This window comes from Gymnoscopelus braueri (assembly GCF_963280865.1).
Source record: "Gymnoscopelus braueri genome assembly, chromosome: 2".
NCBI classification, from domain to species: Eukaryota; Metazoa; Chordata; class Actinopteri; order Myctophiformes; family Myctophidae; genus Gymnoscopelus; species Gymnoscopelus braueri.
The window spans coordinates 28,863,889-28,876,026 of record NC_137604.1 but is presented as its reverse complement, the minus strand read 5'-3'; the positions used below and the strand labels follow the sequence as shown (position 1 = coordinate 28,876,026).

The 12,138-nt window shown below is 38.8% G+C and overlaps 1 protein-coding gene across 1 annotated transcript; it reads right to left on the bottom strand.

The window, feature by feature from the left end:
* Nucleotides 1-309: 309 nt before the first annotated feature.
* On the bottom strand, nucleotides 310-11,007 carry bdh2 (3-hydroxybutyrate dehydrogenase, type 2). The gene is made up of 10 exons (XM_080418315.1): nucleotides 10,928-11,007; nucleotides 8,582-8,672; nucleotides 6,197-6,275; nucleotides 5,348-5,444; nucleotides 4,580-4,688; nucleotides 3,965-4,025; nucleotides 3,671-3,784; nucleotides 1,683-1,741; nucleotides 1,095-1,165; nucleotides 310-899 (listed from the first exon to the last, which is right to left on the bottom strand). Exons 2-10 carry the CDS (start codon nucleotides 8,651-8,653, stop codon nucleotides 887-889), a joined length of 675 nt encoding a protein of 224 aa, XP_080274441.1. The 5' UTR covers nucleotides 8,654-8,672; nucleotides 10,928-11,007; the 3' UTR covers nucleotides 310-886.
* Between the last annotated feature and the right edge of the window lie 1,131 nt (nucleotides 11,008-12,138).

The window sequence follows — 12,138 nt, the reverse complement described above, 5'->3', positions numbered from 1 at the left end:
TTCGGCAATTTGAAAATAGCTGATGTCAACGATAAGTGAGCTTGTCTATTTGCTATTTTCAAAGGGTTTTTATACATTTGAAAACTTGTGAAATGGGACCTGCTGCATAATGAGTACCTTTACTTTTGGCACTTTAAGTACATTTTGATGCCAATACTTATGTACCTTTACTCAAGTAGATTTTGAATACCAAACTTGTCCTTGTAACAGAGTATTTCTACAATAGGGTATTGATACTTTTACCTAAGTAAAAAATGTGAGTACTTCTTCATCACTGGATAGGGAGTACATAAAACGCCAGTCTTGGATGAAAAGAAACGTTTAATTCCATAGTTTAATAATACCATACATACAGTATTTCACCAATAATCACGAGATGGGGATATGTATAACGATGATGGCACAACATCCCTATCTGAGTGATGACAACAACAGATGATCTGTGTGACATGTTTTCCCACAAATTTGAAAAGTAGACGATATCCTATACACAATCATATCAGCAGTTTTAGTGTATGAATTGTGTGTGTGCAGTCATCTGTTGCCTGGCAGCATTGTTTTATTTGGGCAGCAACAGGGCCCGGCCCCTCGAGTCTCCTTCCTCCATCATCATGATGACGACAGCACATCACATGTTGGATTACAGATTATCTGTGACAGATTTTGCTTACATTAAATATAGACATTGTCCAACCACAAATTCAAAAGTAGACCGCAATGATCCTATACATAATCATATCAAAAGCAGTGGTGCATGATTCGTTCATTTTTTATTATTTTTTGCAGTCTTATAAATGACGTCTGTTGCCCAGCAGCACTGTCTCATTAGGTTGGCAACAGGAACTTCAGAGTCTCCATCCTCCATCAATGATGTGCTCTGTTCCAGTCACATAGGCTGACTATAGGGAGGAAAAAAACCTCATCATAAATCTCACATAAATATTGTCAAGTCAAACTGTAATTAAGTTCTGTAAAAGTCAAACTGTAATTAAGTTCTGTAATCAGAATAGAATGATTAATCTGGGCATCAGCATTATTAGCATACAGAAAGCGTACCTAACATACAGTGTATTATTGTCACCTGTAACACATACCTCATCTGAAGCCAGGTAGATACACAGGTAAGCCACCTCCTCTGCTGTGCACATTCGACCTGTCTTCTGTCCTGCAGACCATAGTTACCAAACATGCTCACAATGTGCGAAACACAATACAGGGGGGAATAATCAAAGGGTTGGTTGATCAAGACCAGACAAATCCTGGACAATTACAGCTGCAACTGGTAAGCTGTTTATTGTACAAGTCTTTTTGGCCAGTGAACAAACCACTGTCTGGAAGCCATCTTCAGTAAAAGTGGCTGCTAAATATTTACAACCAGTCAGGAGAAATATGTGCACACTGAAAAATAAGCTCCCAATGTTTAATTTACTTATTCACATGGACCTTCATCCATATGACTGACGTGACTGAAACATGAATATGTTATATAATAATGAGAGCTTTTTTTCCAGGGTGCAAATATTGCTCCTTGTATATAGTTACTTATTTATCCTGCACCTACACACACAGTATAGGTTTAAGCCACAGAAGACAAACAAAAAACAGTTTGTCATACAACTGTTAAATTATCTGCTATAAATACAAAATGCAGAAGATACAATCACAATGAAAAAGTGATGTACCTGCTCTGGGTCGGGTTGGGCCTGGATCCTACCCCTCAGTGATGGTGTGTCAACAGTCCCTGACGAAACATAAAGCAACATTTACATTCAAAGTCTAAAAATGATATAAGCTAAGTCCATAATTTATACTTTGTTGTACAACCACCATTAACTAAATAAATGTCCAAACAAAATTTGGTAAATAAAAACATTTGAATTACTTGTTTACTATTACATTTTAAGTACACTACAAAACAGCGGCCCGACCGATGAATCGGTCTATCGCTAGCTGCAAGGTTTTAGAGTTATCTGATATATTAGAGAAAATGAAAAGTCCTCATTAACTTTCAGAGCATTTGGTTATAAAAGAGGATGTTTAACCACTTTAACGTTGTATACAGTACTTCATTGACCGCTGTCTTTATTCCCTCTAAAAATGTCTTTTCAGAAGCCTAGAAGCTCACAACACGTCACAACGCAACGCATTGTGAGCTTATAGATCAGCGATTTTCAATGAATGTTTGCCCGCCAGAATAGGTATGCTATGGTTCATGTGGTTAAAAGTAAATCAATACCTATATTTCTGATAGAATACACAGTACACTCAAACATGATTTCCTCCTGTTACTATATATACACATAGTGGCCCTCATTTATCAACGCGGTGCAGACCAAATAATGGGCGTACGGCGAGATCACCGCAACTTTCGGCATTTATCAATATATCCTGACGTTGGCTTCATCCTACCGTACGCTGAGATCTCACGTCTGGTGGAGACCAGTTGTTGACTTTGGCTGCGCCCGTTTATTCCATTGTAGACCTGCGGAGCAGCATTGTCTGACTGTCTGACAGGCATCTGGACACATAATCCACTCCTAAATGTATATCTACACTATAAAATAATCCCTGTGAAAATATAACATTTTATAAAGTAATTTAAACAAACTGCTTTAACAGTCATTCGGTTAAGCTTGCAGATCTGGCTGCATTGGCTATTTGAAAATAGCAGATCTGCAAGCTCACAACGGGTCGCATCGCGACGCGTTGTGAGCTTGTAGATCTGCTATTTTCAAAATATACGAACGCTTCTGCGAGCGCATTTTCGGGACTCCCGACCATCTTTTCATGGACAGTGAGGTGTACAAACTTACAGTAGCTTGTCCTATGGTATGGAGTTATGTCATAGAGAGTTATGAAGACTACAACCTGGCTGGGTTAAGGATATAAACCCGACGCTCCAATCTCTTATTAACGTGGCGGCACGGAATCACTGCAGCCTGCCCGAGTCTGACTGCTTTATTTTAATGTAACTCGAACACGCACTGCTCGGTATGGGGTAAATAAATTAATATGCAAACGTATTCCATTAATGGTGATGTGATTGGTATCATAATGTCATTCATGTAGGCTACAAGCCTATGTGACAAAGATTGTAGCCTACCGCTACGGATTACATGAAAGACACAGTTGGACGCGCGTGCGTGTGCGCGTGTGTGTGTGTGTGTGTGTGTGTGTGTGTGTGTGTGTGTGTGTGTGTGTGTGTGTGTGTGTGTGTGTGTGTGTGTGTGAGAGAGAGAGAGAGAGAGGCGTGTGCGTGTGTGTGACTTGACAGGCAGCGAGGCGAGGCGAGCCGGCGAAACATGCTTTTTTTGGTCGTATACTGGTTCTTCATGTAGTAAAATCGGGGTGTTTCCAGAATATTTAAGGGCGTGTTATTTAAATGACACTCGGTTTCAGCCGTGACATTTATCAAGGCTCCGACCCAATGTACGCTAGGATCGGCTGTATAGGATTCGTTGATAAATGTGACTTCGACGTTGGTGTACGGCCAAATATATGGAAAAATATACGCTGGTTTATACGCTCCGTTGATAAATGAGGGCCAGTATGTCTTCAGCAATGTCTGTACTGTAATCTACAACAGGGCTTCCTTCTGACCCTGAGTTCCAACCAAAGAAAATAACTCGGGTTTTCTTCACATGGTGTTTCAAAACAATAACATACTTACCAGGGCAGATGCAGTTACAACGAATGCCTTGCTCAATGAAATCTGCAGCTATAGATTTTGTGAGACCGATAACTGCAGCCTTGGAGGTACTGTAGACACATCTATTCACAACTCCTGCGGAAGGGAAAACATGTGTAGAGGCAGTCACAGACAGATACACACGCACACACACATGCACACAGAAAACAATTATCACAGATAAGAGGATTACACTGAACACAGGGCATACTTTGTTCAGCAAATGTTTAGGCACAAAACTTTTTATTGCAAAAATAAAATAGTTAGATCCTTTACCTTTGATACTTGATGCAACAGATGACATGTTAATTATATTTCCTGACTTCTTTGCCAACATCTAGAATGAGAATGCAGGAAGGTGTCATATTCACAGATCTTTCAAAAATACAGGAATATGAATATGATGATCATGTGTAAAAACTGAATTAACTGCGGCTACGGTAAAATGCAATTATTCATCTTCAAGACATGCAGTTTGAGACTAAAGCTGGATTAGCAGATGGGAAGTTACTGCCCATCATGTCACAGGCTCAAAGTAATACAACTAATCCCAGAGCACAAAGCAAGGGAACAAAAACATATGTCGCTTTTACTGCAGCACCTCTTGTTCTCTCAATAGGATAAGCAAAGAGGACATATGTTTTCTTTAACTTAAACCCTATATACTTAGTTGACTGTGGTCACCCAGGGCTCTATACGTGGTCCACTCCTTTTTTCTCTCAACACCAAATCTCTTCACAGAGAATAGCCGATCTACAAACTCACAACGCGACACGTTGTGAGCTCACAGATAGGTTGTTTCCGCCGAAGCGTCACAGCAGAATAAGGACACTAGGGTTCATGTGGTTAATTTCCCAGTTTCCCAGGCGGTAGTGGGATGGCAAAGGTCACCTTTGGCAGGAAAGCCTTGCTCATGAGGTACATGCTGCGGACGTTCACGTTCATGGTGAAGTCCCAGTCAGCTTCATCACAGTCCAAGATGCTGCCATGATGCACAAACCTGAAAGCATTAAAAATGTTTGTCAGAAAAAGAGGTTGCACATCAAAAGTGGGATTTCTCAGTGGAGTGCTAGACCCAAAATCCAGTGTACATGCCCAAAATACTAAATAAGGTAGCACATCCTAAACTTCAACTTCAGTCAATTGAGGACAAACTACTGACATTCACTTTGACATTTGGGATGAGCTACCTCTTAGTATTTATTGTTAATATATTGTATTTATCATTTGGCGAATGACAAAGACATGTAACATAGCAAAAAGAGCATGCAAAAGTATACTGGATATGCTTACTATTTCAACTTGTTTGGTGAAATACTGAATCAATATCCTAATATTTAAACACTGAGCACATGCATGTGAGCCACAGATTGGGCATCTTAAATGAAGGCTGTTCAACGTAAACAAGTTGAGTGTCCCCCACCATTTAGCTCTAAGACAAATATGAAGGTGTCAATTTGGAGACCCCAGTTAAGGTGATTGGTGACATAAGGTCAAGTTGGGGTTAAGTCTTAAGTATAAGGATTTGGGAGGAGTGGGGGATGGGTAGACAACATGTGTTCAACATGGAGACATTGGTATAAGTAATAGGGTGATTTCATCATACATTTGAAATCATATAGCAGCATTGCATGAAGTGGCAGGAGGGGGGGGACGTACCCAGCAACATTGAACAGCACATCTACATGGTCATGTTCCCTGGCCAGGACTTCAACTTGATCCTTGTTGGTTACGTCCACCACTTTGGTCTTGATTCCTATAGTTCATGTCAAATGAAAGCAATTATTACATAGGGGTTATCAGTACTACCCAAATGAAAAGAGGAACTAAGCCAAAACATGTCTTTTAAGGTTTTAATAAAGTATTATAGCAGTATTATTAAGTGAGACAAAGGCCTCTCATGTGAAGCAATTTGAACCCAGATTATCAAGCTTACCATGCAGATAGAACAGCCTACACTGTCTAAACTTTACATAGTAAAGGACAGCATGAATTATGAAGTATTATTAACAATATCTAGTGTTTAGTAGAGTTCAAAACCAGCACCACTTAAGTACCTCAGTGATCAATGAGCATGACATTTAATAATAATGAAGGCCAGTTGAGGCATTTAATATTGGTCATCCCCACTTGGCATTCTCAGTATCCTAAGAATAATTCCAACATTATGCATTATGCAATAGTGGGTGATCTCGAACAATACAATATACAAATGGTATTGTCCTTTTTTATATATACTTTTTTTTTTTAATCCTTTAAAAGTAAAATTTGCAATCTACATAATCCAATAGATCCACATCAGACCCACACCAGTTATTAATATGACATTAAGAAAAGTAACCAATGAACCATACATCCTCATTTGCCACAAAGGTGTACATAGCGTAATAATAACATAATATGGATGTAAAGGAAAGTCTGATGATGAAAATCAATAGGCTCATCCTGACTGCACTGTGTGTGTTGTCCAGTAGATGGCAGCTGTAGACCAAAACAGGAGAGCAGTACCTGGAATGCCCTCCAATTCCTTGAGCTTATCTCCATTGATATCTGTTGCTGTGACCTGGGCTCCCTCTTTAGCAAATGCCTGCATGTGAAAATGAAAATGAATTTCAAAATGGATCCAACATTTCAAAATAAAATACACTGCCACACAAGCCTAATATTTGATAAAGAAAATAAATAAATAATATGTATCCAAAAGATGCCATGAATCAAAGACATTCGATTGATATTCAAAAATTCAATATGAGTCAAGTGTTATATTAAACACTGACATAGAACACTTGAGTATTTGGCAAGGGGTGGATAAGATAGGTTGCCTCCCATTCAAAATGGAATCACTGCCTATAAGAAAATGAACCACTCTGTGACTGACGATGACAATGACTCGTGCCTATCCAGTTCATAACATGAAGATCCCATTTCCATTGGTCTGAGGACATAGAATCATTGTCCCCATTGGGTTTTAAACGATAATACGGTCCACAGTCAGAAGCCAAAACTCATGTAGTGAGTGCATCATTAACCACATAATAGAGTAGAGTAGACCTTTTCAGCAGAAGTACCTTTTGAAGTGTAAACACCACAGCAAGCTCTTCGGTATATAGCTACACAGCTTTCAACAGAAAATGCAATTGCTCCAAGTCTATTGATCTGAGATGGTAGTATGTATTTGATTACCCTGACAAAAACATTTTTTTTAAGGAAACCGACTTGACAAAGATCCAATCTTTACTTGACAACAAGACCAATTTATAGAAACGTGTTCTCCTTGGTCAAAGAAACATTTGAGGATTCAGCTGAAAGTTGCAACAGCACAAGACCACACTCTGCATTTCGTAAGATCATTCAGGCTGCAGATTTGTTTGTGCAGATTTGTTTCCTAATACAAATATTAAAATTTACATAATACCATAGCGGTGGTTAGTCGCTGAGGAGAATTCCCAGCATGCCGTGGGGTGCACACACTACAGTTAATGCTGTATTATTGTGTTATAATTTGCTATGGGGAAAGTGTTTCGGTAATTCATCTTTTATGTTGTTTTGTGTCATTCATTTAGCCATTTATTTTGTATGCGTGTTTGTGGACTATACCCTAATACCCTAATAAAGGAGTAATTACTGGGAGCATCTCTCTTCAGTACTCCATGTGTAGTTGGTTTTGTGTTTGGTGTGCTGCATTGTGAATAAAAGTGTGCAAAATCATTGCCATAACGACAACTCTTTCGATCTAAAATCTACTGGTTATTATAGTGCATCATTTTGGCTTATTTCCTCTCTAAAAGGATAAAATACTTCTTATTCACTTTCAGAGATTCAACAATATGATAGCCCTGCCATGTAAAGATGGCGAACCCCAAGCTAAATCCGACTCTAAGACGGGGATCTGAAGTCATATGCTGAAGGAGAAAATAAATGTACTTCTAAATGCAACATTTTGTGTAGGATTTGTTGGTTTGTGGTTGCAGTTGATAAACACAACATTCAAATATTACCTCCCCGGCTCGACGACACCAAAAATCAAGTTTGGATGCCCAGAAATGTATAAGAAAATACAGGCAGAGGGAAGGGTGCCAATACAGACACCACAAACACATTTAGAGAGTCATAAGTAGGGCTGTCCCCTCATAGTCGAGTAATCGAGTAATCGAGTAATCGGTCTTCAGCAAACTGAAAACTAAAGGCCGGTCTACAATGACTGTATGCGGAAAATACTATTTTACAGATTTGTCGAGGACAGCCCTAGTCATAAGTAATTATTGAGAGGGATTAGTTTTGTACGTGTCTATACGAACCGGCACCAATACCTACTCACCCCCAGTCAAATTACGGACAAGAAGAAGTTGTGAAAATAGCAGATCTACAATGCGCCGCAAAGCGACACGTTGTGAGCAAACATCTGATTTCTCTTTTGGGTCTTGAGCTAAAAGGTTTGAGAACCACTGGTCTATACTACCTACTCATCATTATACCTGGCTTCAAAACTTCCATTTTGAAAGTATGGAAGTGTTTGCGGTTAACCTTGCTTGTCTGCTATGCCTCTGCAGCAACAGTCTGAGTACGTTTCATTCATTATTAGTTCATTCATCATGAATTAGTTTCAGTCAGCATTGCAATTACCCTGCTAATGGCATCAGCAAAATCATGGCTGAGATACAGGTAACATATCCACTAAATAGTGGTTATTATGACAGTAGGTTCTCAAACCTTTTCATGTCAAGGACCCCCAAACTGATTTGTATTTGGCCGCAGACCCCCATCTGAAAATAATTTGTGACAGGGACCCCCATAAATATTTGAGTTGTTAAAATGGTCAACATTAATATTCAAAATGTTTCACATTTTTTCAAGATGTTTTTACAGTATGAAGTAGTTATGAAGGTTTATTACTATTGCTGCTGCTCGTCCAATCCCTTGTGCAGCTGCGGACAACACTATGACTTTCCCATCCAGACGGCCCATTGCGTACCTTTTACAGCTTCTGTGATCAAACAAAATAAAGAATACAAAAATATGGGACCATGATCTTGTTACAAATTTGTTTGAAAAGAAAGTCCTTGTATGTCGTACCAAATGTTGGTCTAAACAAAAAAGGGGTAAACTAAGTAATGCAACAGTTCACACATACCTCATTGTTTACACTTTTTTACAGTCGATGCCAATGTCAATGCTGTTTCAGTCATCTGATTCAGTTTAACCATTTTTGTTTTATACATTTATTTATAAATGTGTGATGACTTGAATGCTTCATCACGTGAAAATCAAATTAGAGAATGACGATTCTCTAAATACAGTGTGGGTACAAAATCTTACTTCAGTAAAGTTTGAAGGACCACTTCACATTTGCATATATGCAAATGTGAAAATCGATAAAATACATCTAATAATAATAATAATGAATTGCATTTATATGGCGCTTTTCTAAGTACTCAAACTTACTCAAAGCGCTTTACAATGGTTCATTCATTCATACAGGGGGGGGGCATTGGGAGGTGGAGCGGCGAACATTCGACGCCAGCGTCCCCACTTTTCCCACATTCACACACCAATGGTGGCAAGCTAGCGCCAACCGAATCATTGGAGGCAATGTAGGGTTCAGTGTCTTGCCCAAGGACACTTCGACATGTGGACAGGAGGAGTTGGGATTCGAACCGCCGACCCACGGATCAATGGACGACCTGCTCTACCTCCTGAGCCACAGCCGCCCTAAATGATAGTCTTGATCCAAGGCTACACTTCACCCATGTTCAACCTATCTTCATATATTGGTCCTCACTCATGCTCATTATGGTACGATATGGTATGATGCTTGCTTGGTCTGTGTCTCATAGGAGGGCTGTGGGCAGTTCAGAAACCCACCTACAGTACCAGTGACTTCATCGGTAGACAGGTTTGGTCATTTCAAACAAGCTTTCTTGTCTTTGTTTATGGTTTGTATTAATGCGAGACCAATTGCTTCTATTATAACATGCTAACTTTCTAGGAGGAGAAAGCCTGCAGTTTCTATTAGCTTGGATTCCCCGTCGATGATGTCACTGGTAGGCGGGTTTCTGAACTGTCCACACAGCCCTCCTCTGAGACACAGACCAAGTAGGATTTTTTTAAAACATATTATAATAAGCATTAGTGAGGAGCAATTATATGAACTAAGGTTGACAATGGGCAAAGTGGTTCTTTAACTAATGCATGACTCATGATGCATGAATGAATGCAGGATGTATTATAATTGAATTCCTGTTCACATTAGCAAATCAACTAGTCATGCATTACTTTAGTTATTATGAGTGAGCTATAGCCCTGGTTCAGAGCGTTAGTGGAGGGAACTCACTAACGCTCTGAACCAGGGCTAGAGTGAGCTATAGCTTTAATGTACTGTATTACCCTGTAGTATTCTGTAAATGTCTTGCTGAACTTTTATCACGTTGTGTGAAATATTATGTATGAATGACTGTTACTGTAGCCTACCATGTAACCCTAAAGCATAGGATTTTTGATCAGTGGTGTAAAGTAACTAAGTACATTTACTCAAGTACTGTACTTAAGTACACATTTGAGGTATCTTTAATTTACTTGAGTATTTCCAATTTGCAATACTTTTACTTCTACTCCACTACTTCTACTCCACTACATCTCAGAGACAAATACTGTACTTTTTACTCCACTACATGATTAGAAAACGTTAGTAACTAGTTACTTTGTAGATTTTGATTATTTATTACAAAACATACATTAACCACTTCAGCCCTGACTTTGTCTGTTTGAAAATAGCTCGATTTGTATGCATGTTTTACATTTGAAACCTGATGGCAATACTTTTGTACTTTTACTCAAATACATTTAGAATTCTGGACTTTTATTTGTAACAAACAGAGTAATTCTACATTGTAGTATTGATACTTTTATTTAAATAAAACATATGAGTAGCTTTTACCACCACGGTTTTCGAGAGGCTACCAGATCGAATGTCTTGAGAGCAGGTTCTGTCTGCATGGACGGTTGGACCTGCTTATGATTAAAGTTGTCTTCCTTCAGTCAGTGTGACTGCTTTCTGAAACCTTTGAACTCGTGGTGGAATGTGTAGCATGAGCTTTAGCCTTCCTCTGTTCCTCATTGAAAGTTATTATTGTCTATTCTATTCTTAGCTAAATCTTCCATCCATTCTGCAAAAAAAAAAAAAAAATCTTAATTTGCAAGAGCAAATACCTACTCATATTGACTCATATACGTCCTACTTACCTTCACTTCTGTCACGAGTGCTTGTAGAAAGTCCAAAACAATAAATATGTATATCATCACATGCTCGTTTATGAACATTCTATTGGCTCCTGACCAGGAAGTGTATCTCCCATAGTTTTACAATGAACCTGCAATATAGTCTTTGCCGCTAGGCGTCGTTGGTGTGCGCTGTGGAGGAGCGCAGATTCATTCAGAATGTCAGACGCTATTCCTTTGAGTAATCATTCATTATTACACAACAGACTGTTAACTTAACTGGTACTATGCACCCATGTTTTGTCATCTTTGATGGTGGTCTGGCCCATATAAAACTGACATTTTTCAGTCTAAATTTGGATAGCTTTTGTGGTCTGAGATAACATTCAGCCAAAATAGGCTGAGTGATTAATAAAAGTTGGAGAAAAAAAGAAAATCAGTGCAGCTTTGCGATCCATAGTATACTACCCAACAACATTTCCAAGTGCATGTACTTTTGCAACCTTTATATTCAAAAGGAAAATATATATGGTCGGAAGTGGCAAACTTACAGATAGAAGTGGAGGTTGGATTGATTGAATTCAATTTGTGTCCTACAATCCTTAATTACAATGAAAGTCGTTCTCTCTGGGGTAGGCTTCTCCATGCTTGATGTCACAAGCCCACATGCCATCCAATTAATTTAGTATTTTGTGCTGGGGTTATAGGAGACATTCAAGAAGATTAATCATATCTTGAAATGGATCATACTCTGCATGAGATCATCATCATTAACTAGATTGACACATGAGAGTGAAATGGGAGCTATCTATCACACACACCCAAGAAGCAATCAAAGAGTCATGTGAATGTGATTTATTGTTGTCCAATTGAACCATGGTAGGCTTCTGCTATTGGCCCTTGGATAACACTACATCATTCTTTCTTGATTGTTAACACATATTTGAATCCAGAACCCAGCTGTGTGCTGCAACCATATGCCAGACCATAATCAAATAGTCTGTGTTGGTCAGTTCCCTATATGCAAACTGGAAAATAATTTGTAGTTATAGTTAATTTGTGACAACGAACCAAACATATTTCATTTGACCTGCTAGATAGATATACAATTGACAATGCATCAGCACTGGTTCTGCATTTGAAGTGAGTGTAATGAATGGATGGAGCCAGTCTTTAATGACTTATTGACTGAGTCAGAAGAAAGCACTCTCTGCCTTAAGGCCATGTTTCATTTG

Excerpts from the sequence above, each read along its gene's own strand:
- bdh2 (XM_080418315.1), bottom strand. The coding sequence starts at position 8,653 with ATGGGCCGTCTGGATGGGAAAGTCATAGTGTTGTCCGCAGCTGCACAA. Across the intron at positions 5,445-6,196 it reads GGAATTGGAGGGCATTCCAG|GAATCAAGACCAAAGTGGTG; the intron begins GTACTGCTCTCC and ends CATGAACTATAG. Across the intron at positions 4,026-4,579 it reads GCAAGGCTTTCCTGCCAAAG|ATGTTGGCAAAGAAGTCAGG; the intron begins GTGACCTTTGCC and ends TTCTCATTCTAG.